The following is a 21,936-nucleotide window of genomic DNA, read 5'->3' as shown; positions in this document are numbered from 1 at the left end:
GATGCACACCCATAGAAAAGGTTTACCAACCAGTTCTCTGGACGGAAGGGCAGGGACACCCTAAGTTGTAGCACTAGCTGATTGCCAAGGCATAAATTCTCCTAATGTAGCCACCCTTACAGTGCGGATGTGAGTGTTCTGAGTGCTCAGTTAGGAAGAACTGCCCAGTGGACCCAAGGACTGGCTGTGGTACATGGGTAGTTACAATGCTCCCAGTGAAGGCCCCAGGACCATTTTCCCTTACAGGTTTAGAATCAATAGTCACTCCAGGAGGACAAAGGGAAGCTGCAAGGTCAATGAGTCGTGTAGCACTGCCTGGAATGCATATAGCTGGCCTTGAACTTCTGGGCAGTTCTGCCTTTGCCTCGTGAGTGGTAGGATCACAGACATGTCCACCACCTAACTCAATGTCTGTGAGTGTGATGGTGAAGATCAACTTGACAGGAGCTAGAATCACCCAGGAGACAAACTATAGCATATCTGTGAGGGAGCTTCTGAATTAGGTAAGTTGAGGTGGGTGGCACCTTTCTATGGACTGGGATCCTGGACTGAATTAAAAAGAGAAGATGGCTCCATGGTCAAGGCACTTGCCTGCAAAGCCCACTGACTCAGGTTTGACTCCCCAGTGGCCATGTAAAGCCTGAGGCACAAAGCAGCGCATGCATCTGGAGCTCATTTGTGGTGGCTAGAGTCTCCGGCATGCCCATTTTCTCTCTCTTTGCTTGCAAATAAATAAATATTTTTTTTTAAAAGAGAGAAGTGTTGCGCACGCCTTTAATCCCAGCACTTGGGAGGCAGAGGTAGGAGGATTGCCATGAGTTCAAGGCCACCCTGAGACTACAGAGTTAATTCTGGGTCAGCCTGGACCAGAGTGAGACCCTACCTTGAAAAACCAAAAAATCAAAACAAACAAACAAACAAGAAGAGAGAAGTGGTGTGAGCAGTAGCATTCATCTGTCTCTAGCTTCTGACTATGACTAGGTGCCGCGTGGTCCTGTGTCATACCCTCCCTGAAATGCACCTTCAAATTGTGAGCAGAAATAAGCCCTTTTTTTGGTAAGTTGATTTTGTCAGAGTAATGCAAAGACTTAGCAACTCTTATCATAACAAAAGCAGGGTGGAAGCACGTAGAAGACTGCATTATTGTTTAGGTACCTGTCTCCCCTCACTGTCTAGAAATGTGTTTTCCTGAGTCATGGCTTTGGGGTTCAGCCCATGTGACTTGTTTCCTGTCCCAAGCTCGGGCCCCACAAGCCCTTTTGCTCCTGGGCTCTTCCTCTAATATTTCCCTCCTCATTAGTTGACCAGTAGGGAAGCCCAGGAGCCACCCAGCTAAGACCATCTTGGCTGCCTCCACCGCACCTCAGCCACACCGAGCTTCTTGTAATGTGTTGCTTTTACTTAACGGCGCTCTCGGGATGTAGGTAGACTTAGTCAGAATGGCCAGAGAATGGGAGGCGGTGATATTGAAATACACAGTGTAGTCTTGGAACTGAGAAATGAGGAAATTTAGAGGTGGCTGTAAAAAGGATGAGAGACAAGGTGTCCTGGCGATGTGGTGGCGAATTACTGCCTGTGGTAACTTATAAAGGAGAGTATGGATCTATGGATTAGTGGGGTTGGGCTTAGGGTTTGCTTCCAGGCTGAATTCTAGGCAGGGGCTTTTTTATCCAGCTGCAAATAATAAGGAACGCATAAGAGTATAAGATAGGAACTGGAGGCCAGAGAGTGGCTCCCTGTAAGCATGAGCCCCCCAAGTTCAGACCACCAGACCTACATAAACATCAGCATTACCTGCCTTCCCTGACTCCCCCCTCGGCCTGCAGCCTCAGAGGACGCACACCACGCGCTTTGGTGACCAGTCCGTGTTCTCACCCCTTACCCCCCCCCCCCCCCGTTGTTCACCATACAGTCCAAAGAGTTGGCCTATCTGGGGGCTCACATCCATGTTTGGCACACATGGACCCTGGCAAACCTATTTAGATGTGTAGGACAGCTTGCTAGCGACCACTCCTTGCAAAATGGCAAGCCCTGCCCACCCCCAACCCGAAAGTGACAAGAAACACAACAGCCAGTGAATGCTTCAGCATTTCTGGGCTAAGGCAGGATAGTTAGTTTTGACAAAAAAAAAAAAAAAAAAAAGAACCTAACTTCTGTTCAAATGCACCAAATTTACTGCCTAGATTCTCATTTACTACCGTCAAGGGAGATGCAGACAGACAAGATAAATTATGAAAAAATTACTTTTTTAATGTACAAAAAGACTTATTTACAAGTTGAACATGTCACCTCAATTCATAGCATGTAGAAAAAGCTAAAAATGCTTGGCAATATAAATTTGGCCAGATGATTCACCTTACAGTATATTCAGGAATGATGTCATTTGCACAAATATATACAGGTGAGTAATGCTAGGTACAGATCTCTCTCTGAAAGTGACCACACAGCACCAGAGCCACAGCCCTGTGGCCATGTCCCAGAGCTGTCATTTGGAGTTGGCCTTGTCTGTGGATTGTAAACAAGGAGTTTGATGTGCTGGGAGCCAGAAGGCCCAGACTCCACCAAGAAGTTCCTCCCCGAAGCCAAGGTCACAGCCAGAATGCAGGTCTGATTGGTGCAGTTTGGTTTGGCAAGGCTGTTAGGAATTCAACGACACAAGAAGGCCTCGGTGGGGTGTGCGCATGTGTGTGGTGGGGAAGATGCACCGGCGCACCCTACAATTATGTTCTCCAGTGATTCCTCCTGGAGTCAGTTCTAAATCTCACTTGTGGTTCAGGGCTTGGCCACACTGAATTAGAGAATTCAGTAACAGTTCCTCAGAGTCCAAGAATCAACCTCTTTACCCTCCCACTTCAAATACCATGCATGTCATCTCTCCATACCAAAAAGTCCTGGGGGATCAGAAGGTACTCAGACTGTACGCTGGTGTGGACCACTGACCATGCAGCATGGCCTGGAATAGCCTGTGTAGGGCTGCCATGGAGCCCTGGAGTTTTCCACGAGGAGATGGGTAGCTACATTAGTGCATTGGAGAAACATGGCTGGGTAAACATGTGACTTCCCCTTTGTACCAGAAGGCCTCCATGGCAAGAGAAGGTATGTGGGGGGGGGGGGAGGGCAGGGGGAGGCTTGATACCCCTCACCTCCTCGAGGCCTCAGTCTATTGCTAACCCACAGCTAACTGCAGCAGCCGGAGGTATTCAGAAACAAGCGTTCTTTTCAGGAAGGGCTACATTCTACATGCAGGAACACTGTAAACATGGTTAGGCGAGGCTGGGGCAGTTTCTGGCTGGCCCCAGATAGTACACTTTCTAGTTCCTTCTTCTGAAGACATGTGTCTTATTCTTTCTTTACCTGGGCCATCTGCTGGTCCCACTCTGCTTCAGGGCCCAGACACACTAGCTCTCCCAAGCTGGAATCAGGAGGTGCTTGCCTAACATCCCCAGGAATTGCACCTTTTTCCTCTGTGATAAACAACCCTGGGAATTTGGTGGGGGGGGGGATGGGGAGCAACAATTCCATTTCCTTGTGGGTGGCAGAACAAGCGCTTGGCGCAGAGCATCCAGCATGATCTCGGACCTCAGGATCCACATGTGGCTCCCGTGCCCTCTTTCTGTATGTCCTCAGAAAGTCCTTGGCCAATGGAGTCCCTCATTAGCCAAATAAAAGAGGCTTGCAAAGAAGCCAGCACAGAATAGTCCCATAAACACCGAAGGTTGGCAAACACTGTGTGAATGACTTTCTCATCCTTTCTTTTCCTTTCCGATGGAGATTTTTTTGTGAGCGTTTGGGAAAAAAATAGTCCATAAGAGCTGTGAGGACGCCTGTGAAACTTTTCTTAAAACATCTGCAGTCAGAGCCAATCATTGCCCACATTCCCCCAGGCCTGGTTAATACTTCTGTATTTCAAAAAAAAGAACAAATGAGACCCCCAGGCTCCGAGGACAAGAAGTCTGCTGTAGTCAGCTCCACGCCTAGGCTGGGGCAGGGCTCTAGGTCATCATGTTCAAAAACTTGTTCTCCTCGGCCAGGCTGGTGAGCATGGAGCTCATGTCCCCAACAGCCATGTTGCTGATGCCTGCAGGGATGGAAGGCAGTGTGAGGGAGGTCCGGGGGGTGGTGAGGCGCGAGGAGTTCTGGGAGAGGTTGTGGAGGAGGCTGGGGCTCAGGGCACCCGAGAACAAGCTGGAGTGCTCACCGTCATCCATGATGGCATCGAAGTCAATTTGGGGGGTCTCCAGGAGCTGAGAGTCCACGGTGCTGGACACCTGGTTGACCCCTGGCGAGGGCAAGGGCTGGGGTTGGATACTATCTTGGCAAGCCTGTGGCTGTGGTGGCTGGGACTGTGTGGCCGGGCAGCCCCCATTCTGCTCATACATGTGGATCTGGCCATAGTAGTAAAGTGTGCTCTGGTCCTGTGCCCGGCCTCTGTCCTGGGGAGGTGGCTGGGAAGTCAATGACACCATGGTACCCATTGCTCCCTTGGGTACAGCTTCCGCTGTCTCCTGGCTGGGTGACATAGTAGCTATGGATTGGCTAGCGGCTCTGGCATAGGCCAACTGCTGCTGTCCAGCGCGCACCCCTCGGTGGCGGCCAGCAGGGCTGGGTTCTAGGGGTGGCTGGGGCTGCAACAGGCCAAAGCCCGTGCTCTGCGGCAGCTCCATGAAGCTAGGCTGCTGTGATGGCGGAAGGCCCTGGTAGCCTTCTTGGTGCGGATAGCTCTGGCCTGCGTGAGGTGGTGGCATCCCAGCCAGGGATGAGTTGGGCACCCCAAGTTCCTGGTGGTGACTGCTCATCATGGTGGTGTTGGGGACTACTTCCATTTGTTGAGGGAGCCCCAGGTGGCTTGGCTTGGCTGCCATGTTGTTGCAGGATGGGGGGAACTGGCTCATGGCCCCACTGGGGCTCAGCGGGGAGTAGCTGGCTTGGGGACTCATGGCAGAGGTCATGTTGAGGCACGGGCCACCTGGGGCCTGCTGTTGAAACTGCTGCATATAATTCACTCTGGCTGTGGAAGAGGCTCCGATGCGGGGCTGAAGGTGTGGCGGGGCGCTGTCCAGGCTCCCGGAGCTGGCCTGCGGGCCTTGTGCGCTGTAGCCCGGATACTGGCCAAAGGCTGCCTTCTGCTGCGCCACAGCCAGGTTACCCTGAGCAAAGGGCGGTGGCTTCCCCTGGCTAGGCAGGGCATCCATGGTGCCGGAGCTCACCTCATTCCATTGCACGGGCATGTTACTTTTATTGAGGTTGGAGGGGGCACCATAGTCCAGCTGGCAGCCTCCTAGGCCAGAGGCAGAAGCACCCACGTTGGAATCTGCAGCCACTAGCCTACGTTGGCCATGTAGCCCAGGGCTGGGCAGCTTAGGGTCCTCCGGGAAGCTGGAAGTTTCTGTGGGATAGCCTTGCCTTGTGCTGTCATCCAGGGCCCCCCTCGTGTGGGCTTTGATGTACTGCACCACATCATCTGGCAGTACCAGATCATCTTCTGCCAGCCCCAGGTCAGAGCTGAGCCCTGTGCCATCCACCCCGGCAGACATGGCCTCCATCACCACATTCTCGCTGATACTGGGGGGTCGGGGTGAGTACGTGCTGTGGATCAGGCTGCCATCGGTGCCCTGGTGGCTCTGGAGGCGCATACCTCGCCTTTCAGGGCAAGGTGGCAGCTGGCTTGGGTTCACGTTGTGGGCACTGTGGAATCGCTGGACTCGAGGCAGAGTCAGTGTTTCTGGCCGTCTCACTGGGTCACTGGCCCGCCGGGCACCTCCGCCCGGTCCCTCGTGGGGGAAGGCCGGAGCTGCCCCTGCATAGCCATGGCCGTGACCATGGCCGTAGGCTGGCCCGTCACTGCTGCGCCTCGGCCCAAGTGGGTGCGGGCAGATCCCAGGCAGGGCGCGCTCGGGTGCGTCCAGCAGCGCCAGGCGGGTCCGCAGGCTCACCCGCTCCAGCCCAGGCAGTGGCGTGGGAGGTGGCCCTCCGGTGGCGGCGGCGTACTTGGCACGCAGGCTGTACTGCTGCGCGGGCGTGAGGTTGAGCAGCCCGGAGCCGCCCGCGCTGCACTGGCTGGCCTCACTGGAGCGCCGCGACGCATCCGTGGAGATGGGATCGTAGGAGTCCGCGGAGCTGGCATTGTGCGGGCGGCTGGCGCCCAGGGGCGAGGCCTCGCTGGAGCGACGGCTGGAGAAGTAGGGGGAGATGCCGGAGGAGCGGCGGCTCACGGTGTAGGCGGAGCTCACCGTGCTGGCAGAGCTGTCCCTGCGCTCCTGCAGCTGGCTTAGCGTGGTCACCTCGGATAACTCAGGTAGCCGCGGGTTGGGCAGCGGCCCTACGGGTCCGCTGCTGCCACCAGGGCCGCTGAAGTTTTCCAGGATAGAGCCTAGAAGAGAGTAGAGAGGTCCATCTGGAGGACAGGGGCTGTGCTCTGCCTTTTGGCCAGGCTGAAGCAGGAGCCCTTAGAACAGGGTACACAGTGCCCAGTAGCCACTCAACAAACGAGTTTTGGATGAAAGACAGGAAGGAGGGAACTTTGAGAGAAAGTATGGTGGCCCGGCCAGGGGTAAGGGAATGCAAGCTATATGCCCCGTCTCCCAACAGCTCTACTACTGACTGATCAAGGATTCTCGTTTCTTGGGTCCTCACTTTCTCCAACTATAGATAGGACACGGTCCTCCATAGGATGGGGCTATTGACAGGGAAGGATGAGGAGGAGCCTAGAAGGACCCAGGCCCATGATGAGATGCCTCAGAAGGCCTGAGCTCAGTAGTCTCCTGTACCTTCTCAGCCTCTGGGTGGGGTTTGGCACTGTGTTTCCCTGAGATGTAGGATTCCTGTTTTGTTTAGTTTTTTATTGAGACAAAGTCTCATGTATCACAATAGGCTGGCCTTGAACTTACTGAGTAGCCAAGGAATTACCTTGAACTTATGATTCTCCTACCTCCACCGCCCTGAGCAATAAGGACCACAGACAGGCACCACCATACTCAGTTTTGAAATGGAACTTGATGATCAAGCTGTCTACAAAGGAGTTCTCTGGGACCCACACTTCTGGAATGAAGGGAAGACTGCTGGAGCAGCTGGAGATGTGAGGCCAGCCTGACCTCACAGGGCACGCAGGACCTCCACAGCCCCCCAGGACTGCCCCGAGTTGGGCCTCCCTCCCTCTCCTGTAGTGATCGGTGACCAGATGGAGCCACCCACGAATGGGGGACCTTGGTGGAAGGAACTGTCAGGAGATCCTTGATGGGCTGAATTCAAAGCGTTTTGCTGGGAGTCCCTTCAATAGCAAGAACAACTATTTCCTTCAAGACAGAGGAGAGTGGTATGACACAGTGTGCCCACCACTCTGGAGGTCAGCCTGGGGGACTGAGTACCGTGACGCAAGCCGCGGTGCCTCCCATGTCAAAGCCCTGGCTGAACGCGCGGCTGTCTCCTTCCCGAAGCCTTCCTGCTCTTCCTCAGCAGGATGCACTGCCACTTTCTGTAGCACACTGGGACCTTAGCTCTGTCTTCAGTGTTTCATGGCTTGCTCTGCAGTCAAGTAGGACTTGACCATGGGCTCCTCTGGGATAGAGATCACACTGCTGTCCTTCCTGAACTTTTGCTGTGGTGTCCACTGCAGTTCTCACTAAAATGCTAAATGGCTGGATAAGGAAGCCGGTATGAGCCGGGTCTCATGAGAGCTGGGAAGAGCATGTGCTACGGAGCCACACAGACCTAGGTTAAATCTTACCCTTGCCCAGGATGCTGGTGGACACTTCATCACTCGGAGCCTCAGTTCCTTTCTACAGTGCCCTGGTAGAGCTACCCTACTATGCGCAACCAATAGAGCTGGACGTGGTGCCTGGAGGGAATGACCTAGCTGGTGTAGCCAGGCCCTCTCCCACCCTGTCTTCCCAGCCCTGGACTAACTTACCGCTCGCTGGGAGGGGAGGCAGCTTGGTGTTGCGGGTGTGTGGAGCTGGGCCAGCCCATGAGCAGGAACCCTTGAGTGACTTGAGTTTCTCCCTTTTGAGCTGCTCGAATCGATGCACAGTGGCCATATGTTTGCGCAGCTGCAGGCCACCACCAGCGGAGGGGGCGGCCAAGGCTGAGGTGTCGGCCCCCGGGGGAGCGTCATCCAGAGCCGTCAGGTCTCCCAGGCTCCCGGGGCCCGTCCCCGGCATCTCCACGCCACTGTCGTTGTTGGGGGCACTGCCCAGGGGAGAGGGCTCACTGCTGCAAGATGACTGGGCCCCGGGGCTAGACTGAGACAGCTGCAGGGAGGAGGAGCAGGGGCGCACTGAGAGCCTGTGGAGAGGCGCTGGGTCCTGCGTCTACGCTGCATCCATGACATGCCCTGGCATGCGTGCACCGGGTCATGGGGAGGAAGGAAGCTACTTCGAAGAGCTTCCTTCAACCCTTCACTTATCTGCATGGGATGGTCAAGTCTAACCTTGGCCTTCCTTCCCAGCTGTGAGATGGATCTTAACTGCCTCCTGGGTACCTGGCATGTGGAAGGACATGCCCGATCATGGGTAGAAGGGCACCTCACACAGCCTGAAAGGCAGTACACTATTCTCAAGCCAGATGTTCCCATTATGAAAACAAAGGACTTCTGCTAGACAGGGTGCTCTCAGCAGACAAGGGCCAAGTGGTGAAAAGAGGTGGATGAACACCATGGTGTAACTAAGAGATTCATCCTTCACCGACATGGCTACCACAAACAGGTCCTCCTTTTGAGTTGAGGTGGGAAGGGGCAAATAAGCCAGAATGCCACTGAACCTTGCACGGAGATCTGGGGTTAGAAGAGGCTCAACCTGGATGTAGCACCTGGGGACTCATTTCTGGGGCCAAATGATCCTGAAGTAAGTAACAGTCTTTTCCTTAAGAAGCTGCAATGCTTGTCCCCTGCTTAGGGCACAAGCTCCAGGCAAGCAAAGAGCTCCAGGCCTTGCCCTTGGTGTCACTGACATTCTTTTGCTTGGTCTTCACAATCCATCCCTCTCCTCTCTGATGCAGCTGGGTCCCCACTCCTCTCCCTGTTCCCACAGTGCCCCCTGCCCCCTGCGCCTGCCTCTCCCAAGACCCACTCAACTCCACCCAGCGGAGGCACTGAATGAGCACCCCAGCCCACCCATCACCCAGGCCCACCCCTGCCCCACCCAGTTCTTCCGCTCACCTCAGTACCGTCTATCCTTAGGGGAGGTACAGTTGGGAGAAAGAGGTGGAGACAAAGAACAGGTGGTTAGAACGAAAGGAGCAGAGGCTAGAGGGGGAAGGACACAGACACGACAGAGGGGTGGGGACCCACAGAGGCACACCTGTGCTGATCAGAGAGGCAGACATGCCCCAGAATGGGCGGACAGCATCTTCAGCCCCAGCCCAGCCCTGGCTCCCTCACAGGAGCTGGGTCTGAGGAGGGGACCTTGACAAGACAGGCTCCACATGGGGCCCAGGGTGGTGAAGGAGAGAAGCTGAGTTGGAGTGGGAAGGGGCGTCACCTTGTCTTTAGAAGGGGGACCTAGTAGAGCCGACAGCTGTGGCTGGGCTCATAGTTTTGTCTTACCCCAGAGCGCTCTGTCTTGATGGCTTTGACATGCAGGCAATCCTCCACAGCCTGGCTGGTGCTGCTGGCCTCAGTACTGTCCTCGGATCCTCGGCCACCAGGCTCAGTGTTGGCTTCACTGTCGCCACTGTCCTTGAGTACTGGGGCACGGAGGTGTACATCGTTGCGTTGCTTCTTGGTGACATGGGCGTCTGGCCCGTGGACGGTTTTCACGTGCTTCCGGAGAGAGCTGGGGTCCGTGTACCTCTTGGTGCATCCTGGGAGCTTGCAGATGTAGGGTTTCTGGGAAGAGATCCAGGCCCGTGTCATGACTGGGGACTTGAGGACAAACTCCTAATGGGTGCACTCCCCGTCCTGTAGCCCCCTGGCAGCGTGGCCAGCACAGTCGGCAAACGCTCTGTGGCACCTGTAGCTGTGGGCTGAGCCGCAGGTGCCACCTTTTCATGCAGATGCACGGCTGCAGGCTCAAGGGAACTGCTGCTATCAGAAGCTGGTGATCACAGGTCAGAAAGAGACTGGGGCGGACCTGCATGCTGACCTGTGGGCCTGGTACTGGAATTTCAAGTTCGCTATATACCTGCGTGTCTCTGCTGAAGACGGGGGAGAAGCAAAGAAATGTATAGTCACCTGACAATGAAATGCTCACCCGTGATGGGAGGCTTAGGTCTGGGCTCATCCACACATATCCTCACCCAGACAGACACGCCCACTTACACATATCAAATTGTACACACACATGTATATACTGGCAAACACATACACATATGTGGACACATATAAATCACCTCCACTCAAATATACACACACATTACATATATGCCAGTCCCTCTCTCCATACACATACAAACACCACACAAATATGTATCCTTTACATGCATATCTACATATATGTGCATACAAACACATGCAGGACTGCCCCATCTACACAGCACATATATGCAAAAGCATACATATGCATCACCTGCACTCATTCACATACATGCACATGGATATATTTACAAACATATACACACTTGGACACATATACAGTACATATATGCTAATTCCGTTAGTCACACACACATGACACACATGTGAACACCCCATACATGTATACAATGTTCACACATCTACACATATGTGTGAACACTTTCACATAAAACTCCCGCGCTGCACACGTCCATCGACACAGCATACATGTTCACTCCCTTTCAAGGCTGGTTCTTGTCTGGAGAGACACCAAGAGCCCCAGAGACCTTTGGGAACTCTTCTAGCTGCTAACAACTATCTAAGGCAGGTCATTTTGGGACCCATGCTGTGTTCAAACTGCTGGAAATGGTCTCTGGAAAGTCTGCATGAGCCTGAGAGACTGTGTGGCTAGGCAGAGACTAGTGGCTTTTCTGAGTTCCCTCCCCCGGCTCACTCAGGCTGGCCTGGGCCGGTGGGGCAGGGCGGGGCACTCTGGTACCAGCTCTGAGCCCAGACAGCACTAGCAGCTGGGACTAGGTCACTACCAGTGTCCTGGGCTGCAGGATCAATCAGGGACCGCCACATATGCCGAGGGCAGACAGCAACAAGGCAGCTGCTCTGCAGTGTGACACCTGCTTGGAGGTGAAGCGGCGTCCCAGGATGTCTTCACAGCTGTCACGGCCAGCAGTCCTGCGCTCTAGACCTGTTGTGCCCCTGGGGAAGTCCCTTCATTCCTGAGTGTCAGCTTCCTCACCTGCAGCGTGGGCAGCAGAATGCATGTACAGCAACCAGAGGAACAAGGGAAGGGCAGTATGACTACGACACTTGGAAATCAGAAAGGCCAGTCTTTGGCTGAGGGGTTGGCTAAGTGGGTAAAGTGCTTGTTGTGGAAGTGTGAGTACCTAAGTTCGAATCCCTAGTGCTCATGAAATGACAGAAGCTGTAATATGCATCTGGGATCCCTGCACACCTACAGACGGGAAGGGAAGCAGGGACAGGAGAATCTGCGGACAGCGGGCCAGCCAGCCCGGCGAGTGGAGTGGCCCACGAGAGGTCCTGCCCAGGCGGAAGACGAAGACGTACGTTGGAGAGCTGTCCTCTGACATACGTGCTGCTGCACAGGCCCACACTCACAGAACACACAGAAAACACATCACACAGGAAAAAGAAAAAGAGGGCTGAAGAGATGGCTTAGAAGTTAAGGTATTTGCCTACAAAGCCAAAGCACCCAGGTTCGATTCCCCAGGGCCTATGTAAGTCAGATGCACAAGGTGGCATGTGTCTTGAGTTCGTGTGCAGTGGCTGGAGGTCCTCACACGCCCATTCTCTCTCTCTCTCTCTCTCTTTCTCTCACTGCTTCTCTCTTCTCAAATAAATAAAAATAAAATATATTTTCAAAAAAGAAAAAAGGCTGGGCGTGGTGGTGCATGCCTTTAATCCCAGCACTCAGGAGGCAGAGGTAGGAGGATTACCGTGAGTTCGAGGCCAGCCTGAGATTACATAGGGAATTCCAGGTCATCCTGGGCTAGAGTGAGACCCTACCTCAAAAAACAAAAAAAAAAAAAAAAAAAAAAAAAAGAAAAAGAAAAGAAAGAAAGAAGAAGAAAAAAGAAAAGAAAAAGAAAAAAGAAAAGAAAGGCCATTCTTTGTTTTCACTTCAGCTCCTGTGCCATCTATACAGACATGAGGAGACTGAGGCACAGGGAGGGTAAGTATGTCACCAGACTTTACAGAGCACCTGCAATTGAAGAAAAGGTGCAGAGAGGGTGACATGGATGCAGTTGTCTGAGTGCTGGTGCGATTGGAAGACCTGTGGTAGGGAAGTGCGGGGAGGGGCGCCTGGCATGGGGCTCCCTACTGGCCTGCAGGCATCTACGGGCCAAGGGAGACGCATCCACAGCACATCTCTGGCCCTGTGCGCATGCTCTGCATGCGGCCGCCACAGCTACCTCGTTGGAGTGCGTGCGGTTCTGGTGTTTGGCGCGGTCCGAGGCGTTGGAGAAGGCCTTGTTGCAGCTCTCGTGCTCACACACGTAGGGTTTCTCCCCGGTGTGGGAGCGCAGATGTGTCTTCAGGTTCTCCAGGCGGGAGTAGGCCTTCGAGCAGCCCTCAAACTGGAAGGAAGCAGATCGAACAGTGAGGGCACCCCAGATCCGGGGCAGAGGGCAGGGCCCAGGGGCTCACCTGCTGGGTCTTTCCCTGCTGGCCCACCTCACCCATGCACCCAGAAGCACCGACGTTAGCAATAACAGTTACTTTCCATTCTAGAAAACTTGGAAAAGGATGAGAAGTATACAATTATAACTCCAGTATATCAGAGACCTCAATGCAAGAGCTGTACTGTGAAAATATATGTACATGTGTGCACTATTTATATAAATACAAGCATATATGTGGAAGTGGGAGAGTTAATATTGATTGTCAAGTTGACAGGCTAGAGAACCATCTAGAAGGAGAAGAGGATGAATGTGGCTGCTATGGGCTCAGGGATCCTTTCTGGAGCAAAGAAAATATTCTGAGGTGGCTGGCAGTCACGTTTGCAGAACTTTGTGAATATACAACCCTTCCCCACCCAAATGGACATTAAAAATAAAAAGGGTAAGGGCTGAAGATGCAGCCAAGTGGTAAAACATTTGCCTAGCATTATAAGGCCCTAGGTTCCATCCACAGCACCTCCCCCTAAAATTTAGAATTTTAAGTTGGATGTGAAGATACATGCCTGTAATGACAGAACCTGGGTGGGAAAGACAGAAGGATCACAAGTTTAAGTACAGACCAGACTACATGTTGAGACTGTCTCAGAAATAAACACAACAAAACTACCTTCATGGTATGTGATAATACCACGGGGGAGACCAACTTCTAAGCCAGGCGTGGTGGCGCACACCTTTAATCCCAGCACTCGGAAGGCAGAGGTAGGAGGATGGTGGTGAGTTCGAGGTCACCCCGAGATTACGAAGTGAATTCCAGGTCAGCCTGAGATCTTATCTTGAGAAAAACAGAAACTAACAGAAACAACAGCCAACTTCCAATAAGACTGTCTATCTTGTGGGATCTCTAACACCATTGGTCTAATTAAAAAGACAGTGATTTCAGAAATACCCATTTCAGAATCTATGATATAAGTTAGAGTAGTATAGATATAAGTATAAGTAGTATAGATATAAGTAGTATGGATATAAGTAGTATAGATATAAGTAGTATAGATATAAGTAGTATGGATATAAGTAGTATAAATATAAGTAGTATGGATATAAGTAGTATGGATATAAGTATAGAGTAGTACCAGATGGTTTAGCTGCAAGCCTATCATGGCTGCACGACTTCCACTCTAGAAGGACTAATTTCTGTGTATTAAAAAGCAAAAGGTGGGCTGGAGAGATGGCTTAGCTGTTAAGGCGCTTGCCTGCGAAGCCTAATGACCCCAGTTCAATTCCCCAGTACCTATGTAAAGCCAGATGCACAAAGTGGCACATGTTTCTGGAGTTTGTTTGCAGGAGTTAGAGGCCCTTGCATGCACATTCTCTCTGTCTCTCTTTGCTTGAAAATAAATAAATAAGAAAATGTGTGTGTGTGTGTGTGTGTGTGTGTGTGTGTGCATGCGCATGCGCACTTTTTTTTAAAAGCAAAAGGTAGGTCTAGGGATGCAGCTTAGTTGGTACAATGCTTGCCTGGAATGCATGGTGCCTTGAGTTAGTTCCACGCTGCATAAACCAGGCATGGTGCACACATGTGCTCGCTCCGCACTCAGAAGACGGAAGCAGGAGTATGAGGCCATCCTGGGCTACATGAGATCCTCCCTGTAGGACATGGCTGTTACACTCGAACTCACGGCTGCTGTAGTGTCCTGAACATCACTGAGCCCATCAACGTTTCATCATGATGGGGGAAGGGCTCATAAGACCTGACATCTCCCAGAGTAGCTACTGGCAGCTGAGAGTTGCTAGGGAAGGGGGCACATGTTCTTCAGTTGTATATCCACTGGAAATGCGCCAGTCAATAACGCCTCACCCATGCTCATGCAAGCCACCCTGACTGAACTCAATGCATCAAAATGATTTGCAGAGACATTTAGCATACCAATAACTGGGGACTAACCCCACAGTGCACGACCCATTTACATCAACAAGGAGGGTCTAATGGGAGGGGGTAGATCATAGATGAGCCTAAACAATGGCACCAAACTGCCTGTATTTGATGAAAAGAAAACTAATAAATCAAATTAAAAAAAACAAAAACAAAAAAGGATTGAAGTGGGAAGAGGATTAGTTGGGAAGAAAGGACTTAGTTGGAGGGAGAAGGGATAACAGAAGGTAAATGTAAATAAAATAAATATTAGAGATAAAAGCATATGGCTGAAAACACAGTGAACTAGCAAAAGAAACAATGGCATGAGCTAATGCATTTTCCTTTCTGCTTAAAAAGAAAAGAAGAACAAGCCAGGCATGGTGGCGCAAACCTTTAATCCCAGAACTCAGGAGGCAGAGGTAGGAGGATAGCTATGAGTTTGAGGCCACCCTGAGACTGCATAGTGAATTTCAGGTCAGACTGGACAAGATACTACCTCAGAAAAAAACAAAAGAGAGAGAGAAAGAGGTCACAGATATAGTCACAAATGTTGTTACCTTTACAAGGGGTATGTTTGAACTCCCCTCCAACACAATTGGGCCACATGCATGCCAGGCAAGGCTCCACCAGTAAACCACATCTCCAGCCCCTTCAGGTAACTGAAAAAAACTTTTTAAAAGCTACCTGGATGTAATTCCACACTTGAGAAGCAGAGGCAGGAGGATAAACTACAGAGTGTGATCCTGTAACTAACAGACCAATCAAGGGCTGGAGGGATGGCTTAGTGGTTAAGGTGCTTGCCTGCGAAGCCTACGGACCCAGGTTCAATTCCCTAGGACTCACATAAGCCAGATGCATGAGATGGCGCATGTGTCTAGAGTTTGTTTGCAATGAGTATAGGCCCTGATGTGCCCCTTCTCTCCCTCTCTCTCTTAAATAAATAAAATAAGGAATACTGGAAGAAAAGACCAATCAAATCAATCAACCAGGGCTGGAGAGATGGCTTAGCGGCTAAGCGCTTGCCTATGAAGCCTAAGGACCCCGGTTTGAGGCTCGGTTCCCCGGGTCCCACGTTAGCCAGATGCACAAGGGGGCGCACGCGTCTGGAGTTCGTTTGCAGTGGCTGGAAGTCCTGGCGTGCCCATTCTCTCTCTCTCCCTCTATGTGTCTTTCTCTCTGTGTCTGTAGCTCTCAAATAAATAAATAATATTAAAAAAAAGATACCTGATTGTTAATGTTTTTAAAAAAAATCAATCAACCAATCAATGCATCAATAAAAATTTAAAGAAAATAAACAGGAAATAAAATCTTGCCCAAAGTGATCTAACCTCAGGCTTTGCTCAAGCTATTAGCCACCCAGAGCAGGCCCTCTTCCAGGGTCGCCTGCCAAACAAACTGGTCGGTCCCAAGCATCCCTGGAGGCTCGTTATCAATTATCAGGCAGCCACGGGGATAAGATCACCCAGTTGTTTGGACCCTAAGAGTGGCTTCGTTGTGATCTGGACAGCCGTAGATGGCAGTCGTCCAGGACCCAAGACAGACAGGACACCGGGGTGGGATGAGACCAGGGGGCCCGCCCGCAGCAGGGTGCTCACCGTGCACTTGTGAGGCTTCTCGCCCGTGTGCCTCCGCATGTGGACCACCAGCATGTACTGGGCCTTGAAGGGCTTCTGCTCACGTGTGCAGGCCTGCCAGCGGCACACAAACTCCTTCTTCTCCCCGTGGATGTGCTCGTTGTTGATGTGCTGAGAGTGACAAGCAGTGAAGGTGAATTCACCGGCCACCCTGCTGGCTTTGAGCGTGTGTGCACTGCCTTCCCACTGGGCCCATGTCCTGTGTACAAGCCACCCACTCTGTAGACCTCCTCCGACCCCTCCGCTGACCAGTTCCCACCCCATGTCCCACACGACATACAGACCACTCAGCACACTAGGCCTAAGCCTGCCCTCCCACTGGCCTTCCCCTAACGTGTGTGAGGACCACTGCCACGACCGTCCCTCCCTGGTCGTTAAATATGTGGGTGCACGTGCGCATGCACTTACGTGTGTGGAGACCACAGGACAACCTCAGGTGTTTTACCTGTGTGTGTGTGCATGTGTGGGGAGAGGAGAGAGAGAGAGAGAGAGAGAGAGGAGAGAGAGAGTGCTTAAAATTAGGTCCTTGGGCTGGAGAGATGGCTTAGTGGGTAAGGCGCTTGCCTGCGAAGCCAAAAGCCCCAGGTTTGATTCCCCAGGACCCATGTAAAAAAAGATGCACAAGGTGGCGCATGTGTCTGTAGTTTGTAGTGGCTGGAGGCCCTGGTGGGCCATTTGCTCTGTCTGCGTCTCTCTCTCTCTCTTTCTCACTCTCAAATAAATAAATATTATTTTTAAAAATTCAGGCTCTCATGCTAGTGACACAGAAAGATCTCCCATGCGATGGCTACTTTAACTGTCAACTTGGAGGATGACAGAAGCACACTATGGGTGGGTCTGTGACGCCATTTCCGGAGAGGGCTGGTCACAAAGGCTCTGACCTAATCAAGGGATCGATCCTTTGGTGGATTAATGGTATTGCCAGAAGGTGGCACAAGTAGGCGGTGGGGCATCCCTGAGGGAAGGATGTCACTGGGTGTATTCCCTGGCTCCTTCCTCTACGCTCTGTGCCCTGCTTCCTATTGTTACTGCTGGGGACAGCTCTCCTCTGCCACTTAGCACTGCCAGGCACACTGGTAAGTGACTGCAGACAGACCCTCAGAAACTGTAAGCCCCAGTAAATCCTTCCTCCCTTACGTTGTTTCTGCCAGGCAGTGTGTCACAGTTACTTAAAAGTAACTACACACCACTGATTCACTCATTCCCTGGACCCCTCCCCCAACTCATCATATGCAGACCCCCCTCCTCATTGCCTCTCCCACCTAGTGTGTGTAGACCACAGGCCCACCCAAACCGCCTCTGTGAGCCATGCTGTGCCATGCCATTCAATGATGCCTAGAAAGATCTATCATTCTATCCTTTCCTTCCATCCGTTTATCTTTCTTTCCTTTTCTGTGCAGTAAGTGTGTGTGTCCATGCTGTGCATGCAGGTATGTGTGCTGGTGTGCTCGTCCTGCGTGCATGCCTGTAGCGGCCAGAAACTCTCCGGCCTTATAGTCCTCAGTCTCTTACTGAACCTGTAGAGTGGATAACCCCAGACATCCTCCCATCTCCATCTCAGTGCTGGGGTTACCAATGTATATGACCATGCTTGGCTTTCTACGTGAGTGCTGGGGATTGAGCTCAGGTACTTAATGCACGTGGAGCCATCTTCCCAGCCCTGAGTGTGCTCTTCGTTCCAGCAGAACTTCCCAACAAGATTTCCATGTGACCATCAAGGGGATATAGCTCGGTACTAGAGTGCTTGTCTAGCATGCAAAAAGCTGAGTTAGACTGAGATGGTCACCCCCTCACCCTCAGGCTGGGTTTGGGGCTCTGGCCTATGGGGCATGGTGATTATTATGATGTTTCTGGGTTGCAAACAGCAGATGCTAATTAAGCAGGGAAGGAGGCCACCGCCGGATCCTGACCTCTGCTGTGGGCTCACAGGCATGTTGCCAAGCTGCTCCTGGGACAAAGGAGCCCAGGTGAGCAAGCAGGGCAGGTTGGCAAAAGATGGAACAATTGACATGGTAGAGGGAGCTTGTTCTTTGGGGAAAGTGCGGGGGGGGGGGGTCCCCTCGGCAAGCTGGGAAATATGTGGCTGCGGAGCTTTCTAAGGAAAGTGGGCCCCAGATCTGTCTTTGCTAGCACTGCTCTGGCCAACAGCACGGGACAAACGATGCTGAGCCTCTGCCCTGGGGAATGCTGACACGTGTGGAAGCTCGTCTTCCTTTGAGATGCTCATCTGAGGACTGAGAAAGGGACACCAGGTCTCCTCCTGCATGGCTTCTCTGCCAAGTGGCCCGCCAAGGTCTTACTTTCCACTTCTTCCTCCCTCAGATTAAAGTTGATGCCTGCTTATGTCATTACTCAGGTGGGCTTGCTTGCCTACAGAGATGGTGGAGACGGAACATGGAGGTCTTGAAATCCTCCTGTTGCCTTCCCCTTCAACCTCCTCTGTTCTCAGTTCCCCATAAAATCTTGCAATCCGTGGGTCTACAAGGTCTAGTGCAGTAGCCACCCTTCATGGGTTTCCCAAACTCTTGGAATGTTGCTGGTTGGAACTAGGCTGGGCTGTGGCTGCCATTACATACTGCTTTCAAAGACAGCATGAAAAAAGACGTTATCTCAATAATTTTGTCTTATAGTAATTACATGGTGACACAATCATGTTTCAGCTATTAGTGTAAAATATATTACAGGTTGAACATCCCTAATCTGAAAATCTACTACGTGGAATGTTCTAGAAAATCCATGCTAAAAATGCATGGTGCTGACATGGTGCTACGGATGGAAAATTCTACTACTGATAGTTGCCGTCAGCATGCAGGCTTTAATATTAAAATTACTATGGAAAATCAGCTTCAGGTTGAGAGTATAAGGTATATGCAAAACACTAGTAAAACTTGTGTTTAAGACTTGGGTGCCTTCCCCAAGGTATCACATTATATATATGCAAACACTCCAAAATCCAAAATAACGCAAGGTCTGCAGCACTTCTGATGGTGAGATGTTGGGTAAGTGGCACTCCACCTGTATTAAAATTCACTGCTGGAGACGTAGTGGATGAAGTGCTTTATGCACATGCACGAGGACCTGCGTGCCAATCCCCAACGCATGTATAAAATGCTGCGCGTGGTGACGCGTGCCTGCAATCCCGATGCCATGGAGGCCGAGGCAGGAGATGCCCTAGGACCTTCTCAACAGCTAGTCCAGCCAAATTGGTGAGCACTAGATTGAGACCCTGTCAAGAAATAAGGTGGAGGGTGGCAGGGAGACCCCTGATGTCGACCTCTGGTCTATACACACACTCTCTCTCTTTCTGTCTCCCTATCTCTTTCTACTTTTTCCAAGGTGCTTCTAGGAAATGTAAAATTGCGTGCTGTAGTCTCGCTTTCTTGCTTAGACAGTGCTGCCAGACATTTACAACCTCAAAAAAAAAAAAAACACCCAAAAAACAGAGTGAGTGAGCCAAGTGCCAGGGTCTGACAGCATCTTGCCCTAAGACAAAAAGCTACTGGTCTCCCACTTGAGCAACGTGCCCAAATGCCATGCACAGATACCACCACTGAACCAAGCAAATTCTGCAGTGCTTTGAATGTCTAAGGAAATCTTTTCCCATCAGCCTCACTTTCCATTGCTAATGACTTTCAAATGATAAAAATGCTTCCTGACAATGCCTTTCATTGTTTTCTTATTGGTTTACTTAGTGACAAATCGTTAATAATTGACAGGGCTCCGGCTTGCCAATCCATCTTCCCAGTGAGTGGAGAGGCAGCGCTGGGTAAGGAGCCTGTCCCCCTTGCAGAGCAGCCGGCTTCTTCCAGGGCCAAGTGGGGACAATCATTAGGGCCACAGCACAGTCCCAGGCTCATGGAGAGTCCTGGAGCTGCAGGTGGCCTTTCCAGTGCAGGGCCTGGCTCTGGAACATATCATGGAACACATCTTTGTATGGGTGGGGGTGGGGTGTACATGCATGTGCATGCCTATGGATGCCAGAGGACGACCCAGGGTGTTTCTCCTCAGGAGCCATCCATCCCGTTTTGGAGGCAGGGTGTCTCACTGGTCTGGAACTCACCAAATACAAGCCCCAGGGATCCTCCTATCTCCACTGGCATTCTAAGTGTGTACTACCATGCCAGGTAGTATACAGGTTCTGAGGATCAAACTGAGGTCTTCATGATTGCAGATCAAGCACTTTACCGACTGAGCTATCTCCACAGTCCTCACGGAACACAGCTCTGACATCATTACTTCTGCAGTTTTGTTTGAGCCTATTCCCGGAAGTAACAATACCCCTCTTTCCTTTAATCTAACTGCTGTTTTCTCTAATCCACAGCTCTGATCACTCTTTTAAAAAAAATTATACTTTAAAAAATATTTTATATATTTTTATTTTACTTATTTGAGAGAGAAAGGGGCAGATAGGGAGAGAGTGGGCGCCAGGGCCTTTAGCCACACTGCAAATGAACTCCAGGCACATGGGCTACCTCGTGCATCTGGCTTACATGGGTACTTGGGAATCGAACCTGGGTCCTGAGGCTTCACAGGTTAAGTGCCTTAACTACTGAGCCATCTCTCTAGCCCTCTGATCACTCTTTCTCCTTTGTTTAGCCCAAAGAAGTGGAAATTTAGGCTCATGTTTCAGAAAGCAGCTCAATGTATGTGCAGACTAACAGCTCAGAAAATGTGCCCACCCACAACACCCCCACCCCACTGAGTGACAACAGAACCCAGCTTTCCCTAAGCCTAGAACAGGAGTACAGTGGGCACCCTTGACTGATTTCTACTCTGGGTAGAAATGCTTTACGTTCTCCCCTATTTAGTATAATGTGTGCTCCACTTCATGGTTGCCTCTCCCATTCTCTCATCTCTGTACTCTCTCTCCCTCAAGTGCACACAAGCCACACTGCACGTGTGGGGGTCAGAGGACAACCTCTGGGGTCCATCTGATTCAGGGTTCACTTCTTGTTCCCTCCTGCGTACACCGCGCTAGCTGGCCCGTTAGCTTTTGAGAGATTCTCTTGTCTTCCTCTCCCACTTCGCGTGGACAAGTGCTGGGGCTGCAGACGCTGCACCCTGACTGTGCAGCCCTGACGCGTGTGCTGGGGGCGAGGGACTCACTCTTGCATAGCAAGTGCGTGATCCACTGAACCAACCCCAGCTCTCGAAAGAGTAAAAACTCTCTTGTCCTGCAAATGCGTTTGGGAGTCTCCAGGGCACACAGCTACCATGCCTCCCACTAGCAGGAGATGGGGCTCCTCCCCCAGCCCCTTCTGCCCAGCATAGACGCTGACGGCTGCAGGTCCTACGTGCCTGAGGCTCTGTGCCCCTGGGAAGGAACCGGGTGGGGGCAGAGGCTTACGTGCACCAGCTGTTCCTGCGTGTCGTACTCCTTGGTGCAGTCTGCCCAGTGGCAGTTGGTCTCATAGATGACCACCTCGGCCTCCTGCTTGCAGTCATCTCTGTCCAGGTCTTCCTTGAAGTCAGCCAGCTGCTCCTAGATGAGAAAAGCATAGCCACGTGAGTGAGATCCAGCTAGCTGGCCCCCAGCACAGGGGGCAATTGATGGCGGGCACTCACGCTGCAGAGCCTCGGCTGGCAAGCGCGAGGATGCACATGTGAGCACATGTACCAATGCAACGCACGTACTCACACCAGCACGTTCATCAGCCTTTCCGCCCCTTTTCTCCTTTTAGCTCCATGCAGCCATTCTTTCCAGACAGCTGTCCCAGACTTCCCCTGCACTGTGTGTGTGTGTGTGTG

At 51.7% G+C, this 21,936-nt stretch overlaps 1 protein-coding gene across 3 annotated transcripts in view; it reads right to left on the bottom strand.

Annotated features, from left to right (window-relative positions):
• Window positions 1–2,260: 2,260 nt before the first annotated feature.
• Window positions 2,261–21,936, bottom strand: part of Gli2 (GLI family zinc finger 2) — a 191,428-nt gene continuing 171,752 nt past the window's right edge. For all 3 annotated transcript variants that reach the window (XM_045148949.1, XM_045148951.1, XM_045148950.1), the window contains 6 exons: window positions 21,536–21,670; window positions 16,150–16,299; window positions 12,436–12,600; window positions 9,539–9,820; window positions 7,907–8,246; window positions 2,261–6,370 (listed from right to left, as the gene is read on the bottom strand). In XM_045148949.1, coding sequence (XP_045004884.1) covers window positions 3,993–6,370; window positions 7,907–8,246; window positions 9,539–9,820; window positions 12,436–12,600; window positions 16,150–16,299; window positions 21,536–21,670 — 3,450 coding nt within the window. In that variant the 3' untranslated portion in view covers window positions 2,261–3,992. The remainder of the gene's footprint in view (window positions 6,371–7,906; window positions 8,247–9,538; window positions 9,821–12,435; window positions 12,601–16,149; window positions 16,300–21,535; window positions 21,671–21,936) is intronic.

Source organism: Jaculus jaculus, chromosome 5 (genome assembly GCF_020740685.1).
Source record: "Jaculus jaculus isolate mJacJac1 chromosome 5, mJacJac1.mat.Y.cur, whole genome shotgun sequence".
Taxonomy (NCBI): Eukaryota; Metazoa; Chordata; class Mammalia; order Rodentia; family Dipodidae; genus Jaculus; species Jaculus jaculus.
Note: the sequence above shows the minus strand (reverse complement) of the source record. Positions and strands in the feature narration are given on the sequence as shown.